Genomic DNA, 21,418 nt, shown 5'->3' with positions numbered 1-21,418 from the left:
GTCTATATGGTAGTAGTTTTGGAATTGTTAGCTAGATTACTTGTTGGTTATTACTGCATTGTCGGAACTAGAAGCACAAGCATTTCGCTACACTCGCATTAACATCTGCTAACCATGTGTATGTGACAAATACAATTTGATTTGATTTGATTTTATATTCCTGGCATGAGTAGCAGGAAGTTGAAATTGGGCACGCTATTCATCCAAAAGTGAAAATGATGCCCCCTATACCTTAAGTTAAGGGGGTGATACGTTTTTTCAATTTGTTTTGCTATTTTTGACTTCCTATGAAATCATATTGCAAATGGACAAAACATATGCCTTATTTACAAGTAAAAAATAAAATAATAATAATAATAATAACATTTCTCAAAAGTATATTCATACAGTTCTTACACGTGTAATTGACAAAAAAAATTTGGAAAAATTTCAAAAAATGGTCCAGAAAGCACTTTAAGGGGGTGATACGTTTTTTATTTTTATTTTTTTTCAAAATTGTACTCTTGGGTCTTGACTTGTCTTACATTTGCATTATGAAAAATCACGGAGCGCACTCGCCATCTGTTGGATTTTTGGAGTGTTACACTTGGCATTTGCAATCAAATTTGAATGAAACAACGCCATATTGGACACCGTGTATATGATTTGTCCGGTGCCAATGACTTCCCATTAATTTTTGTCAATTTCAGGGGGGTGTTCCCTTACTAACATAAGGACAACTCTGAGTATTCTTCATATGTTTCTTAGACCTGTCTAAAATAAACAATGGATTTATTTTGAAGGTGTAGGTTATATGACATGGATATATTATACTTTTAACCTTCCTGGGACCGGGGGCAGTATTGAGTCGTTTGGATGAATAAGGTGCCCTATGTAAACTGCCTGTTACTCAGGCCCAGAAGCAAGGATATGCATGGTAGTATTGGATAGAAAACACTATCCAATACTACCATGTTTCCAAAACTGTTAAAATAATGTCTGTGTATAACAGAACTGATATGGCAGTTGAAAACCTGAGGAAAATCCATCCAGGAAATGCTATTATTTTGAAATGGCTGTTTTTTCATTGAAAGCCTGTCCACCATACAAATACTTATGACCCAATTCACGATCCCTATGGCTTCCACTACATGTGGCCAGTCTTTAGGCATTGTTTCAGGCTTTTACTCTGGAAAATGAGGGAGAAACAACATTTTCAATGAGAGGACAGTGGACATTTCCAGAGATGTTTCCTGCACATGACCGGGAGCGCGCCTCTATTGTTTTTCCTTTTCTATTGAGATATTGTCCGGTTGAAATATGATCGATTATTTATGACAGAAACAACCGGAGGATTGATTATAAATATTGTTTGACATGGTTCTACTAACTTAAGGTACTTTTTTGATTTTTCGTTTGCCTGTGATCGCGCTTTGAGCCAATGGATTACTGAACAAAACGCACCAAAAAAAACAAGGTTTTTGGACATAAAGAGGGACTTTATCGAACAAAACAAAACATTTATTGTGTAACATGGAGTCTTGTGAGTGCAACCATATGAAGATCAAAGGTAAATGATCAATTTTATTGCCATTTCTGACTTTTGTTACTCCTCTACTTGGCTGGTTACTGTTTAATGTTTTGTGTGCTGGGTGCTGTCCTCAGATAATCGCATAGTATGCTTTCAACGTAAAGTATTTTTGAAATCTGACACTGTGTTTGGATTAACAAGAAGCGGAACACCTATCCCTAATAGGTTTTAACAACAGGATGTTCCAATGGTCTGCATCAGTGGCTTGTGTCCTATGTTTGGAAGCCAAGAGATGCTAAAGGTGTTTATGTTAATTAATGGTAAATTACTGTGAGACAGTTATGTGCTTGACAATCACGGCTGACAACATTTTGTGACCGCCACAGCCCTAGTCTTGGTTGGATAAATCTTTGAAGATATTCCAATCAGTATTCTCGAAACAATCCTTCAGCACTAATCGCAGCCAGAGATGGTGTGTGTGTCTGTTTGTGCATGTTGGTGTGTTTTATTTTGGCAATGTCAAAGAGAGGAGACAGCAATCACAAGACAGTGAAATTAGTTCAGAACACTTAAACACAGCACACACGCACAAAAACACACACACACACACACACACACAAAGGTGGCCTCAGACTAGTAACCAAAAGGCTGCAAGTTCAAATCCCCTGACAAGGTACAAATCTGTCATTCTGCCCCTGAACAGGCAGTTAACCCACTGTTCCTAGCCTGTCATTGAAAATAAGAAATTGTTCTTAACTTGCCTAGTTAAATAAAGGTTAAAAAAGGTGTTCAATAGTTAAGGTGATGATATCCTTACATTGTTAAAACTTCTTAAGGCTAGTTGTCACGTCCGGATGAAAAGTGTGCCCAAAGTAAAACTGCCTGCTACTGAGGCCCAGAAGCTAGGATATGCATATAATTGGTAGATTTGGATAGAAAACAAATCTAAAATGGTCTGAGTATAAAATAACTTATTTGGCAGGCGAAACCCAGATGACAAACCATCCAGGATTTTTTAAATTTTAGGTCACTCCCTTTTCAATGGGTTTTCTATGTGGATCCTATCGCTTCCACTAGATGTCAAGTCTTTGGAAATTGGTTGATGTTTTTCCTTTGAGAAATGAAGGCTGTTCAGAATGAGGGTCGAGTGTACTGTTGTGGTTGGGGCGCGTGACTTGAAAGCTCGCTCCACCTTGTTTAAATCCGGTATCGAACACAGTTTATCGCGTCTTAAATTTGATCGATTATTTACGTTTAAAAATACCTAAAGTTGGATTAGGAAAGTTGTTCGAAATGTTTGGATCAAGTTTACATGTAACTATATAAATACTTTGTAGTCATGTTGAGCGAGTTGGAACCGGTGTTTTTCTGGATCAAACGTGCCAAATAAATGGAGATATAACGACAGAATTTATCGAACAAAAGGACCACTTGTGATGTTTAATGGACATATTGGAGTGCCAACAGAAGATCTTCAAAGGTAAGGCATAAATTATATCGTTATTTCTGATTTTTAAGTTGCGCCTGGCGGGTTGAAATGTGATTTTCATGGGTTTGTTTAATGGGTGCTGTCCTCAAATAATAGCATGGTTTGTTTTCGCCGTAAATCCTTTTTGAAACCTTACACTGTGGCTGGATTAACAAGAAGTTCATCTTTAAACCGATGTATGATTCATGAATTATTATGAGTTTTTCTGTTTTTGAATTTGGCGCGCTGCTATTTCACTGGGTGTTGTCAAATCAATCCAGTTAACGGGATTTGCGCACGAAGAGATCACTAAGAAGTTAATTTGAAAGGACTTCAATACAAAAGTTAAGTCAACTTAAAAAATTCAAGGCAACGACATGCAATATAATTTTTTTGTTTACTCAACTTTGACAAATGTTGACTCAGTTGAGTCAACTCAGTGTACACATTTTTGACTCAGTTGAATCAACTCAGAACTTTTCTGCCCCAAAGTTGAGGGATCTAGAAATTGTATTGATTTTTTTTTAAAGTTCAAATATATATTTTTTTATACTGCATCTTGGGGACGTGTGTGTGTGTGTGGTTAGTTCCTGTACAGTACCTGTGTCCATCTTCCCATCCTGTGCGGCTGGGCCCTCAGGTATGACACTCTTGACCTGCAGGAACTCATCCGGCTCGTCCCCTCCAATGATGGTGAAGCCAAATCCCATGTTGCTCTTCTGGAGAGCCGTTGACAAGAAGGAGCCCTTCAGCTGTGTGGGGTCCCGTGTGAACGGGGGCTTCTCTGGAGAATGGGAGGGTGAGATTAGAGTAGGCCAGTTAAATACACTAGAATATTCACACTTCTTAAAAAGATATTTTTTGTTAAGAAAGTAGGATATATAGGGATAAAAAATGGAGGAGACAAATCAGAAATGGTCAATCTGGACTGAAGTGGGGATTACATGTGGACTAGAGTTAGCAGTGTTACATCCATGCAGGACAACTTTATCACTACAACAGCGTTCACTATAAGTGGAGTGTCTGTACGTAATATGATATGCCATTTAGCAGACGATTTTATCCAAAATAGTGTACACATTTTAAAATATGTTTGTTTGATCTCTGTGGGAATTGGACCCACATCCTTAGCATTGCTAGCGTGACGCTCTTACCAACAGAGAACCATGTTATGCCTGTGTCGATTATACACAGTGTACTAAAAATACCTTCCTAATATTGAGTTTCACCCGCCCCTTTTTGGCATCAGAACATCCTCAATTCATCAGGGCATGGACTCAACAAGGTGTCGATAGCGTTCCACAGGGATGCTGGTCCATGTTGACTCCAATGCTTCCCACAGTTCTGACAAGTTGGCTGGATGTCCTTTGGGCAGTGGACATTTCTTGGGACATTTCTTGATACATACGGGAAACTGTTGTGCGTGAAAAACCCAGCAGCATTGCTGTTCTAGACACAATTCAGTGTGTTTGGAACCTACTACCATACCCCGTTCAAAGGCACTTAAATATTTTGTCTTGCCCATACACAAGCCATATCTCAATTGTCTCAAGGCTTAAAAATCATTATTTAACCTCTCTCCTCCCCTCTATCTACACCGATTGAAGTGGATTCAACGACTAACATCAGTAAGGGATCATAGCTTTCACCTGGATTCACCTGGTCAGTCTGTCATGGAAAGAGCAAGTGTTCTTATCTCTCCTTACACTCAGTGTAAAAAACATTAAGAAGGAGAAGTAGTTTTTTGTATGCAGTGGTCTGGGCTGACACTGTGTATATATTTTCCTCTGAATACCAGGTAAGGGGAGAGTTGACAGTCCTTGGCTAAATTGGTCAGGTGCCACAAAGAGAGCCTTAGAAACTTTACAATTTGACCGGAACAGGGCAGCACGGCTGGCTCCTTAAGTGTACACGGAGAGCTAACATTAATAAAATACATGTCAATCTCTCCTGGCTCAAAGTAGAGGAGAGATTGACCTTCATCCCTACTTGTTTAAAGGACTAGCACACAGCTCAGACACCCATGCCTATCCCACAAGATATGCCACCAGAGGTATCTTCACAGTCCCAAGTCTAGAACAGAGCACAGTACTACATAGAGCCCATGGCTACATGGAACTCTAATTCCACATCAAGTAACTCATGCAAGTATAGAGGTGTGGCTGTACCTCTGTAAATAGTCGGTAAGGGCAGAGCTGACAGTCCCTGGCTCTGCATCTGCTGCTGCTGCTCCAGTCGTCTCTTGGCCTCCAGGACGGGGTTCTCAAACTGGGTCCTTCTGTTGATGTGGCTGCAGGGAATAGGACTATGACAGTGAAATCCAGCAGCATCAGTGGGTTTTGGGTTCTCTTCTTCACGGGATACAGATACACATTGACTAACACACATCTAACGCAATATTGGTGAACATAGCTAAAATTGAAACCAATGCATGATTGAGATGAAAGTGTCATGTTAGGATTTTGTACTAAGTCTGTGGATACCCAACAGTAGCTATTGTAGTACACTCTATTGGAAAATTGTAATTTCTACAGTAAATGTGTCTATTATAAACAGAAAAATACTGTGAAAGCATTACACTGCAGCATATTGTACATGAAGCTGTATTGTGGGAAAATGTAAGCGGTGAAAAGAAAGCTGTATTTTGAATGGTATTGTATGTAAACACATCACCTAGCAACCAACCAGCTTGCAACAATCCCATTTAATTACAGTAAAAAACAGTCTCAATGTATTAATTTAGCATTATAGTAGCATTGTATTTTTTACAGTACAATAGTACAGACAGTTGATCTGATATTCTAGTAACTTACAAGCAGCTAGTGGTAAATAAGTAACTGTGAATATTACAATAGCTTACTTGCCACTAGTGGCCTCCCGAGTGGCGCAGCGGTCTAAGGCACTGCATCACAGTGCTAGAGGCGTCACTACAGACCAGGGTTAGATCTCAGGCTTTGTCAGGATGTCCTTGTCCTATCGTGCTCTAGCTACTCTATGGCGGGCCGGACGCATGCACGCTGACTTCGGTTGTACAGTGTCTCCTCCGACACATTGGTGTGGCTGGCTTCCGGGTTAAGCGAGCAGTGTTAACAGGGCCGTGTTTCGGAGGACCCATGACTCGACCTTCGCCTCTCCCGAGTTCGTACGGGAGTTGCAGCGATGGGACAAGGCTAACTACCACTTGGATATCACGAAATTGGGGATAAAGGAGTAAAAATTCAAAAGAAAAAAATACAAAAATAAACTTACTTGCCACTAGTACCCCCTTTACAGTGTAACTAATTAAGACAGAAATGCATTTCCATAGAACAGCATTGTTGAACATTCTTAAAATGTTTGTTGAATATTATAATGCTAGACCTGAACCGAATGGGAATGTTAGCTAATGTCTTGGGAATGTCCTTAGAAACATTTTTTTCTGCTAATTTTACTGTATCATCCTAATGTTAAACCACAACTGAATTTGAACGTAATGGGAATGTTAGCTAACGTCCTGGGAATGTCCTTAGAAACATTTTTTTCTGCTAACAAAATGATTTCTAAATGTTGGTGGAATGTTACTGTATCATCCTAATGTTAGATCAAAACCTGATTAGAAGTTAATGAGAATGTTAGCTAATGTCCTGGGAATGTTTTCTGTTTGCGGGGAGGACTTACTCTACGTAGTAACTGCCATAGATGGGGTCATCAATCTTCTCCCAGCCATATGGCAGCTCTGGACAGAAGGAAGAGAGAAATAGTGTATTAGGAGAGAGGGGATTTTTTTTATTTTTAAAGAGCGAAGGAACGATTTGGCAGGGACAAGGCCACATTCAAGAAGGCCCCTTTTCCAGGTACTGGATTGAGCGAATAGTTAAATGAAAACAAAATGGATAGAATGTCCATAAGGGAACAGCAGGGAGGTAAGTGAGAAGTGAATGAAACAATAAAAATAACACATTAGACACTACCGTTCAAAAGTTTAGGGTCACTTAGAAATGTCCTTGTTTTTGAAAGAAAAGCACATTTTTTTGTCCATTAAAATGACATCAAATTGATCAGAAATACAGTGTAGACATAGTTAATGTTGTAAATGACTATTGTTGATGGATTAGCTATCACAACGTGCCATTGGAACACAGGAGTGATGGTTGCTGATAATGGGCCTCTGTACGCCTATGTAGATATTCCATTAAAAAATCTGCCGTTTCCAGCTACAATAGTCATTCACAACATTAACAATGTCTACACTGTATTTCTGATCAAATTGATGTTACTTTAAATGTACAAAAAAATTGCTATTCTTTCAAAAACAAGGACATTTCTAAGTAACCCCAAACTTCTGTGTGTTTTATTGGGGTGACAGGTAGCCTAGTGAATAGAGCGTTGGGCCAGTAACGAAAGGTTACTAGATCGAATCCCTGAGCTGACGAGGTAAAAGTGCCTACCTCCTCTCTGTAGTAAGCCATCTCATTGTTGTTGGTGATCAGGCCTACTACTGTTGTGTATTGTCAGAGAACTTGATGGTGGAGTTGGAACTGTGTGAGGCCAAGCAATCGTGGGTATACAGGGAGTACAGGAGGGTACTAAGGATGCACACTTGTGGGGCCCCCGTGTTGAGGATCAGTGTGAAGGAGGTAATGTTGCTTGACTTCACCACCTGTAGGTGGCCGATCAGGTATCCCAGGACCCAGTTGCATGGGGAGGAGTTTAGTCCGAAGGTCGTGAGCTTTGTGATGAGCTTAGAGGGCACTATGGTAATGAAGGCCGAGCAGTAGTTGACAAACAGCATCCTCATCCGCATTATTTTTGTACAGGTGGGTGAGGACACTGCAGTGCAATAGCGATTGCGTCGTCTACTGTCAGGGCAGTAGATGAATAGGAGAGGGTTGTGTGTGTTGGGGAGGGAGGTGGTCTTTGACTAGCCTCTCAAAGTATTTAGTCAGTTCAGTTACTTTCCCTTTCTTCGGCACAGGGATGATAGTGGAAAATGCCAGAACTTATCAGCTTTGAGGGTTATGGATACCGTCTGCGCTTGAATGACTTACATACAGTTGAAGTCGGAAGTTTACATACACCTTATCCAAATACATTTAAACTCAGTTTTTCACAATTCCTGACATTTAATCCTCATAAGAATTTCCTGTTTTAGGTCAGTTAGGATAACGACTATTTTAAGAATGTGAAATGATAGAATAATAGTAGAGAGAAGGATTTATTTCAGCTTTTATTTCTTAAATCACATTCCCAGTGGGTCAGAAGTTTACATACTAAACTAGTATTTGGTAGTATTGCCATTAAATTGCTTAACTTGGGTCAACTGTCTCCTTCCACAAGCTTCCCACAATAAGTTGGCCCATTCCTCCTGATATAGCTGGTGTAACTGAGTCAGGTTTGTAGGCCTCCTTGCTCGCACATGCTTTTTCAGTTATGCCCACAAATTTTCTATGGGACTGAGGTCAGGGCTTTGTGATGGCCATTTCAATACCTTGACTTTGTTGTCCTTAAGCCATTTTGCCACAACTTTGGAAGAATGCTTAGGGTCATTGTCCATTTGGAAGACCCATTTGCGACCAAGCTTTAACTTCCTGACTGATATCTTGATGTTGCTTCCATATATCCACAATTTTCCTTTCCTCATGATATCATCTATTTTGTGAAGTGCACCAGTCCCTCCTACAGCGAAACACCCCCACAACATGCTCCGTGCTTCACGGTGGGGATGGTGTTCTTCGGCTTGCAAGCATTCCTTTTTTCCCTCCAAACATAACAATGGTCATTATGGCCAAACAGTTCTATTTTTGTTTCATCAGACCAGAGGACATTTCTACAAAAAGTACGATCTTTGTCCTCATGTGCAGTTGCAAACCGTAGCCTGTCTTTTTTATGGCAGTTTTGGAGCAGTGGCTTCTTCCTTGCTGAGTGGCCTTTCAGGTTATGTCATATATGATATATCAAATCAAAGTTTATTTGTCACGAATGCTGAATTCAACAGGTGTTGACCTTACAGTAAATTGCTTACTTACAAGTACATACAAGTACTTACTAACCAATAGTGCAAAAAAGGTGTTAGGTGAACAATAGGTAAGTAAGGAAATAACACGACAGTAAAAAGACAGGCTATATACAGTATCTAGGCTATAAAAGTAGCGAGGCTACATGCAGACACCGGTTAGTCAGGCTGATTAAGGTAGTATGTACATATAGATATGGTTAAAGTGACTGTGCATATACGATGAACAGAGAGTAGCAGTAGCATAAAAGAGGGTTTGGCAGGGGTGGGTGGCGGGACACAATGCTGGGACTGGTTGGTCGGCCCAATTGAGGTAGCATGTACATGAATGTATAGTTAAAGTGAATATGCATATATGATAAACAGACAGTAGTAGCAGTGTAAAAAGAGTGTTTGGGGGGGGGGGCGCACAATGCACATAGTCCTGGTGGCCATTTGATTACCTGTTCAGGAGTCTTATGGCTTGGGGGTAAAAACTGTTGAGAAGCCTTTTTGTCCTAAACTTGGCACTCCGGTACCGCTTGCCACGTGGTAGTAAAAAGAACAGTCCATGACTGGGGTGGCTGGGGTCTTTGACCATTTTTAGGGATTTCCTCTGACACCACATGGTGTAGAGGTCCTGGATGGCAGGCAGCTTAGCTCCAGTGATGTACTGGGCCGTACGCACTACCCTCTGTGCCTTGCGGTCAGAGGCCGAGCAATTGCCATACCAGGCAGCTGTAGAACCATTTGAGGATCTCAGGACCCATGCCAAATCTTTTTAGTTTCCTGAGGAGGAATAGGCTTTGGCGTGCCCTCTTCACGACTGTCTTGGCGTGTTTGGACCATTCTAGTTTGTTGTTGATGTGGACACCGAGAAACTTGAAGCTGTCAACCTGCTCCACTACAGCCCGTCAAAGAGAATGGGGCGTGTTCGGTCCTCCTTTTTCTGTAGTCCACAATCATCTCCTTAGTCTTGGTTACGTTGAGGGATACGTTGTTATTCTGGCACCACACGGCCAGGTCTCTGACCTTCTCCCTATAGGCTGTCTTGTCGGTGATCAGGCCTACCACTGTTGTATCGTCTGCAAACGTAATGATGGTGTAGGACTTGTACTGTGGATAAAGATACTTTTGTACCTGTTTCCTCCAGCATCTTCACAAGGTCTTTTTGCTGTTGTTCTGGGATTGATTTGCACTTTTCGCACCAAAGTACGTTCATCTCTAGGAGACAGAATGCGTCTCCTTCCTGAGCGGTATGATGGCTGTGTGGTCCCATGGTGATTATACTTGCGTACTATTGTTTGTACAGATGAACGTGGTAGCTTCAGGTGTTTAGAAATTGCTCTCAAGGATGAACCAGACTTGTGGCGGTCTACATTTTCTTTTTCTGAGGTCTTGGCTGATTTCTTTGGATTTTCCCATGATATCAAGCAAAGAGGCACTGAGTTTGAATGTAGACCTTGAAATACATCCACAGTTACACCTCCAATTGACTCAAATGATGTCAATTAGCCTATCAGAAGCTTCTAAACTTCGACGTAGTGCATGTACACTTCTGACCCACTGGATTTGTGATTCAGTGAAATAATCTGTCTAAACAATTCTTGTAAAAATTACTTGTGTCATGCACAAAGTAGATGTCCTAACCGACTTGCCAAAACTATAGTTTGTTGACAAGAAATTTGTGGAGTGGTTGAAAAATGAGTTTTAATGACTCCAACCTAAGTGTATGTAAACTTCCGACTTCAACTGTAGGTCCTCTGTGAAGACAGTAAGCATGTAGCCCTTGTTGTCCTCAGGGGCTCTCCTCGGCAGCTCAGTCGTTATGCTCGAAGTGGGGAGAAAAGGGTGTTTATCTTGTCCGGTAGGTTGGTGTCCGCAAAGTGACTGGTTTTCTGTTTATAATCCAAGATCGTTAGAAGCCCCTGCCACATACGCCTTGTGTCCGACCTGCTGCATTGCTCCTCCACTTTGTCCTTATACGTGTCTCGCCATCCTGATCGATCTGCGTAGGTGGTATTTGTACTGTTTAACCATACATTAGTCCCCAGTCTGCTTGTCATGTTACCTGTGTATATGCAGCATCTCTCGCTTTTCTTCATGTGAAGACACGCATGCATACACACGTGTGTTTCTGGCACTGACACTATAAATTATGTCATGGCAGTAGAAACCACGGTGCTGTGGCAGGCTGGCGGCAGGGTCAGGTGGATTGAGATGGGGGGATAGAATAGTGGGTATGGAAGTCGGGTTAGGAACGATAGGTGGGTGAGATGGTTAATTACAAGCCCTAAACCAAAAAAGCAGTTTTAAGAAACAATACGTGTTAAAGTATTTAATTAATAAACTGAAGTAAATAATAAATAAATGGAAAGATTAAGAAAATAGAAAAATAACAAATAATTAAAGGTCAACAATAAAATAACAGTGATGAGGCTATATAGAGGGGGTACTGGTTATCCTGGCACCACACTGTCAGGTCTCTGACCCCCTCCCTATAGGTTTCATCATTATCGGTGATCAGACCTACCACTTGTGTCGTCGGAAAACTTAATGATGGTGTTGGAGTCGTGCCTGGCCATACAGTCATGAGTGAACAGGGAGTACAGGTGGGGACTTAGCACGCACCCCCGAGGGGCCCCGTGTTGAGGGTCAGCGTGGCAGATGTGTTGTGACCTACCCTTATCACCTGGGGGTGGCCGTCAGGAAGTCCAGGATCCCACTGCAGAGGGAGGTGCTTAGTCCCAGTGTCCTTAGCTTAGTGTGGAGCTTTGAGGACACTACAGTGTTGAACGCTGAGCTTTAGTCAATTAATAGCATTCTCATATAGGAGTTCCTTAAGTCCAAGTGGAAAAAGGCAGTGTGGAGTGCAGGCGAGATTGCATCATCTGTGGATCTGTTTATGCGGTATGCAAATTGGAGTGGGTCTAGGGTTTCTTGATAATGGTATTGGTGTGAACCATGAGCAGCCTTTCAAAGCACTTCATGGCTACAGACGTGAGTGCTACGGTTCAGAAGTCATTTAGGTAGGTTACCTTGGTCTTCTTGGGCACACGGACTATGGTGGTCTTCTTGAAAAATGTTGGTATTACAGACTCGGTCAGGGACAGGTTGAAAATGTCAGTGAAGACACATGCCAGTTGGTCAAAGCATGCTCAGAGTACACATCCTGATAATCTGCCTAGCCCTGTAGCCTTATAAATATTGACCTGTTTATTCTCACGGTAGAGTCCCACCTGATCAACATCCAGTGAAATTCGAGAGCGCCAAATTCAAAAACCAGAAAAACTCATTATAAAAATTCATGAAACATACCATTGTTATACATCGGTTTAAAGATGAACTTCTTGTTAATCCAACCATGGTGTCAGATTTCAAAAAGGCTTTATGGCGAAAGCATACCATGCGATTAGCTGAGAACAGCGCCCAGCAGACAAATCATTACAAACAGCAACCAGCCATGTAGAAGAGTTACACAATTCAGAAATAGTGATAAAATTAATCACTTACCTTTGATGATCTTCATATCGGTGCACTCACAAGACTCCCATTTACTCAATAAACGTTTGTTTTGTTCGATAAAGTCTATCTTTATATCCAAAAACCTTAGTTTTTGTTCGTTTTCTTCAGTAATCCACAGGCTCAAACGGAGTCACAACAGCCAGACGGAAAATCCAAATAGTATCTGTAAAGTTCATAGAAACATGTGAAAGGATGTTTATATTCAACCCTCAGGTTGTTTTTAGCGTAAATAATCAATAATATTTCAACCCGACAATAACGTTGTCAATATAAAAGATAAACAAGGAAGGCGCACTCTCGGGATAGCGCATGAAAAAGCTCTGTGACACCGTAGGGTCCAGTCTTTGAGTGCTCTTACTCCCTCATTTTTTAGAATACAAGCCTTAAACTATTTCTAAAGACTGACATCTAGTGGAAGCGCAATTGAGTCCTAAGTCAATGGATACTGTAATGGCATTGACTCCCAAAATTTAAAAAAAAATCCTACTTCTTGGATGGATTTTTCTCAGGTTTTCGCCTGCCAAATCAGTTCTGTTATACTCACAGACACTATTTTAACAGTTTTGGAAACTTTAGTGTTTTCTATCCAAATCTACCAATTATATGCATATCCTAGCTTCTGAGCCTGAGTAGCAGGCAGTTTACTTTGGGCATGTTTTTCATCTGGAGGTGAAAATAGTGCCCCCTACCCCTACCCCTGCCTCGAAGCGCGCATAAGTCATTTAGCTCGTCTGGTAGGCTTGTGTCACTGGGCAGCTTGCGGCTCTACTTCCCTTTGTAGTCCGTAACAGTTTGTCCCTTATTGCCACTTTGTCCCGTATTGAGGCAATGCCCATTTGATTGTTCTTCAAAGGGCATAGCGGGATTTCTTAAGCTTCCGGGTTAGAGCCCTGCTCCTTGAAAGCTGCAGCTCTACCCTGTAGCTCAGTGCGGATGTTGCCTGTAATCCATGGCTTCTGGTTGGGGTATATATATATGTATGGTCCCTGGGGACAACGTCATCAATGCACTTATTGATGAAGCCAGTGACTGATGTGGTGTACTCCTCAATGCCATTGGAAGAATCCCGGAACATAGGGAAGGACACTTTTGTATTCATCTCTGTGTGTGGAGTAAAGGTAGTCTAGAGTTTTTTTGTCCTCTGGCCTGAAGTGGACAAAAATGGATGGGAAGTCATTGGCATCGGACAAACCATATACACATTGGCCAATACCACCCAATTCGGCGTTGATTCGTGCAAAGTTTATTGCAACTGCCATATGGCGATTGCCTATTGTAACACTTTAAAAATTCAACAGGTGGCGAATTCGCTCCACCATGGTTTTTCATATTGGGAAATGGCACCCAAGTCAACATCCAAAAGCAAAATTTTGAAAAAATGATTTTTTGTCAAAAACTTATCACCCCTTAAAAAAGTGCTTTCTGGACCGTTTTTCGAAATTCTTTCGATTTTTTTTGTCAATTACACATGTGTAAGAACTGTATGAATATACTTTTGTCCAATTTTATCATCATATTTTTTTTTTTTTTTACATGGGCATAAGTAATATGTTTTGTCCATTTGCAATATGATTTCATAGGAAGTCAAAAGTCAAAAGTCAAAAATGTCAAAATTTTGTAAAAACTTCACACACCCTTAAAAAGTGCTTTCTGGACCGTTTTTGTAATTTTGTGTCAATTACACACGTATAAGAACTGTATCAACATACTTTAGTTGTATTACCATATGAAATTTGACATGCTCAAAAATGCAAAATTGACTGGCCTGATGAACACAGGATGGCCGAGCAGTGATAGTTGTTCCTTTCCATCACTCGTTGTGTTGATTTCATCATGTCCATTTGGTGATGTCTTTTCACATACAATCATATTGCAAGTGCACGTGCATTTGCAATATGGTTCAATGGGCATTTACCATATGAAATTTGACATGCTCAAAAATCCTGCAGAAATGCAAAATTGACTGGCCAGATGAACTCGGGATGGCCTGGCAGTGATAGTTGCTCCTTTCCATCGCTCGTTGTGTTGACTTCATCCTGTCCATTTTGTGATGTCTTTTCACATACAATCATATTGCAAGTGCACGTGCATTTGCAATATGGTTCAATGGGCATTTACCATATGAAATTTGACATGCTCAAAAATGCAAAATTGACTGGCCTGATGAACACAGGATGGCCGAGCAGTGATAGTTGTTCCTTTCCATCACTCGTTGTGTTGATTTCATCATGTCCATTTGGTGGTGTTTTTTCACTATAGAATCATATTGCAAATGCACGTGCGTTGTTGTGCAACTGGTAACCCAAAAATAAAAATATGGTTGTAAATGCATTTACCGGGACTCCTATTGTCCATGCCCGCTATGGGAGTACCCTACTACGACCCTCTATCCATGGGGGCCGCCCTGAGTGCTTTATGGACTGTTTAAAATAGGCACCTGGTAACCCAAAAATAAAAATATGGTTGTAAAATGCAAGCGAGCTACGGTCAAGCGGGATATCTCGTTGAACTCGGCACGGCCTAGGGATTATGGTAATGCCATTGCCTGCTCTCTGTGTCTTTAAGCACCGCACTTTGTCACTCCATCCTTGCTGTGTGTGTGTATGAGAGCTTTTCTTTGACATCTCCTGGGGGAAATGACTGATTTACAGTTTAGGAGGGTTACCTAGTCACACATATGAAGTTTTGGAGAGATGTGACTTTTCTAACCCTTAAACAGACAGTGTGACCCAATTAAAGGCACTTCCGGTTGGCACAGGAAGCTATAAGTCAACACATGTCTTGACTGACATAGAAACCTACAGAATCCTGAGTTTTAAGTCTTTAAGTTAAGAATTGACCTATCTACGATCTACACAGTGTTGAATGGGGTCATTTTCACCTTTGAAGGTGATGTACATCAAAACACCTTTTGGGTCAATTTAACCACTTCCGTTTGCTCCAGGAAGCTTAGAATCGACACAGGTAGACCTCATAGTGGTCTGATGGACTGTTACTGAAGACAGGTTCATAAGGCATTCATAACCCACATAGGCTTCAGGTTGAATTTAGGAGTGCAGGCAATGTATTCCTATGGGGAGAGAAGTCAATGCAAACTTTTTGATGTAAACACCTTCTTTTAACTGTTAAGGGTTAATGCCACAGGGTCAAGGTTAGGCTTGCACGGATCGGGAGGACCTTAGGAACGTACCTGAGGTCGAATTGTGCTTCTCACCCTAACGGTTCTCTCACTGCCACCCAAAATCAAATGACATTGTGGGGCAGGCTTCATTTTGGGCCTTCTTTTTTTCAAGGTCGCTGCACTCAGAACGAGCTACGGTCAAGCGGGGCATCTCGTTGAACTCGGCACAGTCTGGAGACTATGGTGATGCCATTTTTTGTGTTGATTTCAGAATGCCATTTTGGTGATGGTCCCTCTCCGTTTAAACACATTGCAAATGTACAAAAGTCAACTAGCAAGTCAGTGTCCATCAGTCAATTAGATGTCATTATGACACCAAACTGATATCAATTAACACCAAACCCACTTTTTCCTACTCATTTAGAAGCCAACTATCACATATGTCAGAGCAGGCCCATAATTCACAGCGCCTTCGGTTTAAAACATAATAAAAACGTAAAACACATAGTTACGTTCTAGCTGCGGGTCCAGGTCGGACATTATGTGAAGGCCTATGTGAGGCGACCCCGAATCCCGAGTTTCGGCTCAGGTCCTTCGGTGCCCGAGTAAAACCCTAATTGGTGCTGAAAATCCACTTTTTTCCATGCCTTGCTACGGGGTCCTTGAATGAGCTATCGGACAGAAACGTTGGGGTCTGTCTCTATGGGCCGAGCCGGTTTCAATGCACCTAGCCTTGCGTCTCTGAGACTTTTCTAAATGTCGTCATTTTCGTAATGGTCAAAATGAATTGAAATCATTGCAAATGTACGAGGCTGTTTCTCGGTCCGAGAACCTTCTAGAGCCACCTAACTCACCACGCACCATCGACCTGAGGTCTAGAACAGGTTTCTAAAGTTTCGGAACTCTAGGTCTGACGGTTCTTTTTTAGCTCGAACAAAGCTAACTATTGCAGTCACTGTCTGTCTCTACGCACCCCAATACGTCCCTCCTTCCAAGTTGTGTTTTAGTGTGATTTATTTTTCCTTTGAAATTTTATGGGAAAAATGACTGATTTACAGTTCATGGGGGTTGCCTAATCACATATATGAAGTTTTGGAAAGATCTGACTTTTTTAACCCCTCGAAACAGCCCCTGAGACACCAATTATGACACTTCCGGTTGGCACAGGAAGCTATAAGTCAACACATATCCTCATTGGGGTATGCTGTTACAGAATCCTGAGTTTTAAGTCTTTACGTTAAGAATTGACTGATTTACACAGGGTTGAATGCACTATGTCTATCAAACTGCAGGCAGGGTATGGATATACACTTTTAGGGGATTTGAACCACTTCCGGTTGGTCTAGGAAGCTTAGAATCAACACAGGTAGACCTCATAGTGGCCTGATGGACTGTTACCGAAGACAGGTTCATACGGCATTCATAACCCATATAGACTCCAGGTTGAATTTAGGGGTGCAGGCAATGTATTCCTATGGGGAGAGAAGTCAATGCAAACTGTTTGATGTAAACACCTTCTTTTAACTGTCAAGGGTTAATGCCACACGGTCAAGGTTAGGCTTGCACGGATCGGAAGGACCTAGGAACATTCCTGTGGTTGAATTTTCCTTCTAAACCTAACGGTTCTGCCGCTGTCACCCAAAAGCAAATGACGTTGTGGGGCAGGCTTCATATTGGGCCTACTTTTCAAATGGTCGCTGCGCCCAGACCGAGCGAGCTACGGTCAAGCGGGATATCTCGTTGAACTCGGCACAGCCTAGGGATTATGGTAATGCCATTGCCTGCTCTCTGTGTCTTTCAGCAACGCAGTTTTTCACTCCATCCTTGCTGTGTGTGTGTATGAGAGCTTTTCTTTGACATCTCCTGGGGGAAATGACTGATTTACAGTTTAGGAGGGTTACCTAGTCACACATATGAAGTTTTGGAGAGATGTGACTTTTCTAACCCTTGGGCATTTACCATATGAAATTTGACATGCTCAAAAATGCAAAATTGACTGGCCTGATGAACACAGGATGGCCGAGCAGTGATAGTTGTTCCTTTCCATCACCCGTTGTGTTGATTTCATCATGTCCATTTGATAGAATCATATTGCAAATGTTTTTCACATATAGAATAATATTGCAAATGCACATGCATTGTTGTGCAACTGGTAACCCAAAAATAAAAATATGGTTGTAAATGCATTTACCGGGACACTTTAACATGTTCTGATGGATACTCATTGTTGTGCAACTGGTGATCTGAAATGTGCACCTGGGAACTGTTGAGGTGATTGAAAAACTGGAACCCAAAAATTAAAATATGCTCCAAAATGCATTTAAGGGTCATTCTCATATTAATGCCCTGTTATAGGAGTACCCTACTACGGCCCTCTCTCTCTGTCGGGGGCGTCCTGAGTGATTTATGGACACTTTAAAATATCACGATGGATACTGATTGTTGTGCAACTGGTGATTGAAAACGTGCAACTGGTAACCCAAAAAATAAAACATGGTCCTACATGCATTTTCCGGTCATGCTGATTTTAATGCCCGATATAGGAGTACCCTACTACGGCCCTCTTTCCATAGGGGCCGTCCTGAGTGATGTATGGACACTTTAACATAACATGTTTGGATATTCATTGCTGTGCACCTGTTGAGGTGATTGAACATGTGCAACTGGTAACCCAAAAATTAAAATATGCTCCAAAATGCATTTAAGGGTCATTCTCATATTAATGCCCGCTATGGAAGCACCCTACTACGGCCCTCTTTCCGTGGGGGCCGTCATTTAGTGCTTTATGGACTGTTTAAAATATCACGATGGATACTGATTGTTGTGCAACTGGTGATTGAAAACGTGCAACTGGTGATTGAAAACGTGCAACTGGTAACCAAAAATTAAAATATGGACCTCCAGGCTTGTAGGCCCTTACTCACCACCCAGGTAACACTCCTCTATTTCCGGGGATGATTCCAGCATGGGACCCCCCCCCACATCCACAACCTCGCACACCAGGTGAACCAGGGCACCCACACTTAAGCACCCTCCCTCGGGCTATAAAGCAGATAGCTGCGCTGTTAGGAACCGCGTGCACCTGGTGACCCAAAATAGAAGTTGTGCATCTGGGAACCCAAAATAAAGTGGGTAACCTGGGAACCCAAAATAAAGTGGGTGCACCTGGGAACCCAAAAATTAAAATATGGTCCTAAATGCATTTAAGGGTCATTCTCAATATTAATGCCCGATATGGAAGCACCCTACTACGGCCCTCTCTCTGTCAGGGCCGTCCTGAGTGCTTTGTGGACTGTTTAAAATATTACGATGGATACTGATTGTTGTGCACCCGGTAACCCAAAAATTAAAATATGCTCCAAAATGCATTTACCGGTCATTCTGATATTAATGCCCGCTATGGGAACACAGGATGGCCGGGCAGTGATAGTTGTTCCTTTCCATCACTCGTTTGTTGATTTCATTGATTTCATCATGTCCATTTGGTGATGTCTTTTCACATACAATCATATTGCAAGTGCACGTGCATTTGCAATATGGTTCAATGGGCATTTACCATATGAAATTTGACATGCTCAAAAATCATGCAGAAATGCAAAATTGACTGGCCAGATGAACTCGGGATGGCCTGGCAGTGATAGTTGCTCCTTTCCATCGCTCGTTGTGTTGACTTCATCCTGTCCATTTTGTGATGTCTTTTCACATACAATCATATTGCAAGTGCACGTGCATTTGCAATATGGTTCAATGGGCATTTACCATATGAATGGTTTGACATGCATCTCAAAAAAAATGCAAAATTGACTGGCCAGATGAACACAGGATGGCCTGGCAGTGATAGTTGTTCCTTTCCATCACTCGTTGTGTTGATTTCATCTGTCCATTTTGTGATGTCTTTTCACATACAATCATATTGCAAGTGCACGTGCATTTGCAATATGGTTCAATGGGCATTTACCATATGAAATTTGACATGCTCAAAAATGCAAAATTGACTGGCCTGATGAACACAGGATGGCCGAGCAGTGATAGTTGTTCCTTTCCATCACTCGTTGTGTTGATTTCATCATGTCCATTTGGTGGTGTTTTTTCACTATAGAATCATATTGCAAATGCACGTGTTGTTGTGCAACTGGTAACCCAAAAATAAAAATATGGTTGTAAATGCATTTACCGGGACTCCTATTGTCCATGCCCGCTATGGGAGTACCCTACTACGACCCTCTATCCATGGGGGCCGCCCTGAGTGCTTTATGGACTGTTTAAAATAGGCACCTGGTAACCCAAAAATAAAAATATGGTTGTAAAATGCAAGCGAGCTACGGTCAAGCGGGATATCTCGTTGAACTCGGCACGGCCTAGGGATTATGGTAATGCCATTGCCTGCTCTCTGTGTCTTTAAGCACCGCACTTTGTCACTCCATCCTTGCTGTGTGTGTGTATGAGAGCTTTTCTTTGACATCTCCTGGGGGAAATGACTGATTTACAGTTTAGGAGGGTTACCTAGTCACACATATGAAGTTTTGGAGAGATGTGACTTTTCTAACCCTTCAAAACAGACAGTGTGACCCAATTAAAGGCACTTCCGGTTGGCACAGGAAGCTATAAGTCAACACATGTCTTGACTGACATAGAAACCTACAGAATCCTGAGTTTTAAGTCTTTAAGTTAAGAATTGACCTATCTACGATCTACACAGTGTTGAATGGGGTCATTTTCACCTTTGAAGGTGATGTACATCAAAACACCTTTTGGGTCAATTTAACCACTTCCGTTTGCTCCAGGAAGCTTAGAATCGACACAGGTAGACCTCATAGTGGTCTGATGGACTGTTACTGAAGACAGGTTCATAAGGCATTCATAACCCACATAGGCTTCAGGTTGAATTTAGGAGTGCAGGCAATGTATTCCTATGGGGAGAGAAGTCAATGCAAACTTTTGATGTAAACACCTTCTTTTAACTGTTAAGGGTTAATGCCACAGGGTCAAGGTTAGGCTTGCACGGATCGGGAGGACCTTAGGAACGTACCTGAGGTCGAATTGTGCTTCTCACCCTAACGGTTCTCTCACTGCCACCCAAAATCAAATGACATTGTGGGGCAGGCTTCATTTTGGGCCTTCTTTTTTTCAAGGTCGCTGCACTCAGAACGAGCTACGGTCAAGCGGGGCGTCTCGTTGAACTCGGCACAGTCTGGAGACTATGGTGATGCCATTTTTTGTGTTGATTTCAGAATGCCATTTTGGTGATGGTCCCTCTCCGTTTAAACACATTGCAAATGTACAAAAGTCAACTAGCAAGTCAGTGTCCATCAGTCAATTAGATGTCATTATGACACCAAACTGATATCAATTAACACCAAACCCACTTTTTCCTACTCATTTAGAAGCCAACTATCACATATGTCAGAGCAGGCCCATAATTCACAGCGCCTTCGGTTTAAAACATAATAAAAACGTAAAACACATAGTTACGTTCTAGCTGCGGGTCCAGGTCGGACATTATGTGAAGGCCTATGTGAGGCGACCCCGAATCCCGAGTTTCGGCTCGATAGGTCCTTCGGTGCCCGAGTAAAACCCTAATTGGTGCTGAAAATCCACTTTTTCCATGCCATGCCCTACGGGGTCCTTGAATGAGCTATCGGACAGAAACGTTGGGGTCTGTCTCTATGGGCCGAGCCGGTTTCAATGCACCTAGCCTTGCGTCTCTGAGACTTTTCTAAATGTCGTCATTTTCGTAATGGTCAAAATGAATTGAAATCATTGCAAATGTACGAGGCTGTTTCTCGGTCCGAGAACCTTCTAGAGCCACCTAACTCACCACGC

At 41.8% G+C, this 21,418-nt stretch overlaps 1 protein-coding gene across 1 annotated transcript in view; it reads right to left on the bottom strand.

Annotated features, from left to right (window-relative positions):
* LOC112218407 (membrane-associated guanylate kinase, WW and PDZ domain-containing protein 2) overlaps positions 1–21,418 on the bottom strand; it is a 312,288-nt gene that overhangs the window by 122,368 nt on the left and 168,502 nt on the right. Inside the window, exons 7-9 of the mRNA XM_042302010.1 lie at positions 6,636–6,693; positions 5,147–5,268; positions 3,580–3,762 (exon numbers count right to left, since the gene is read on the bottom strand). Of these exons, the coding sequence (XP_042157944.1) occupies positions 3,580–3,762; positions 5,147–5,268; positions 6,636–6,693 (363 nt within the window). The remainder of the gene's footprint in view (positions 1–3,579; positions 3,763–5,146; positions 5,269–6,635; positions 6,694–21,418) is intronic.

This window comes from Oncorhynchus tshawytscha, linkage group LG19 (genome assembly GCF_018296145.1).
Source record: "Oncorhynchus tshawytscha isolate Ot180627B linkage group LG19, Otsh_v2.0, whole genome shotgun sequence".
In the NCBI taxonomy this organism is placed as follows: Eukaryota; Metazoa; Chordata; class Actinopteri; order Salmoniformes; family Salmonidae; genus Oncorhynchus; species Oncorhynchus tshawytscha.
Note: the sequence above shows the minus strand (reverse complement) of the source record. Positions and strands in the feature narration are given on the sequence as shown.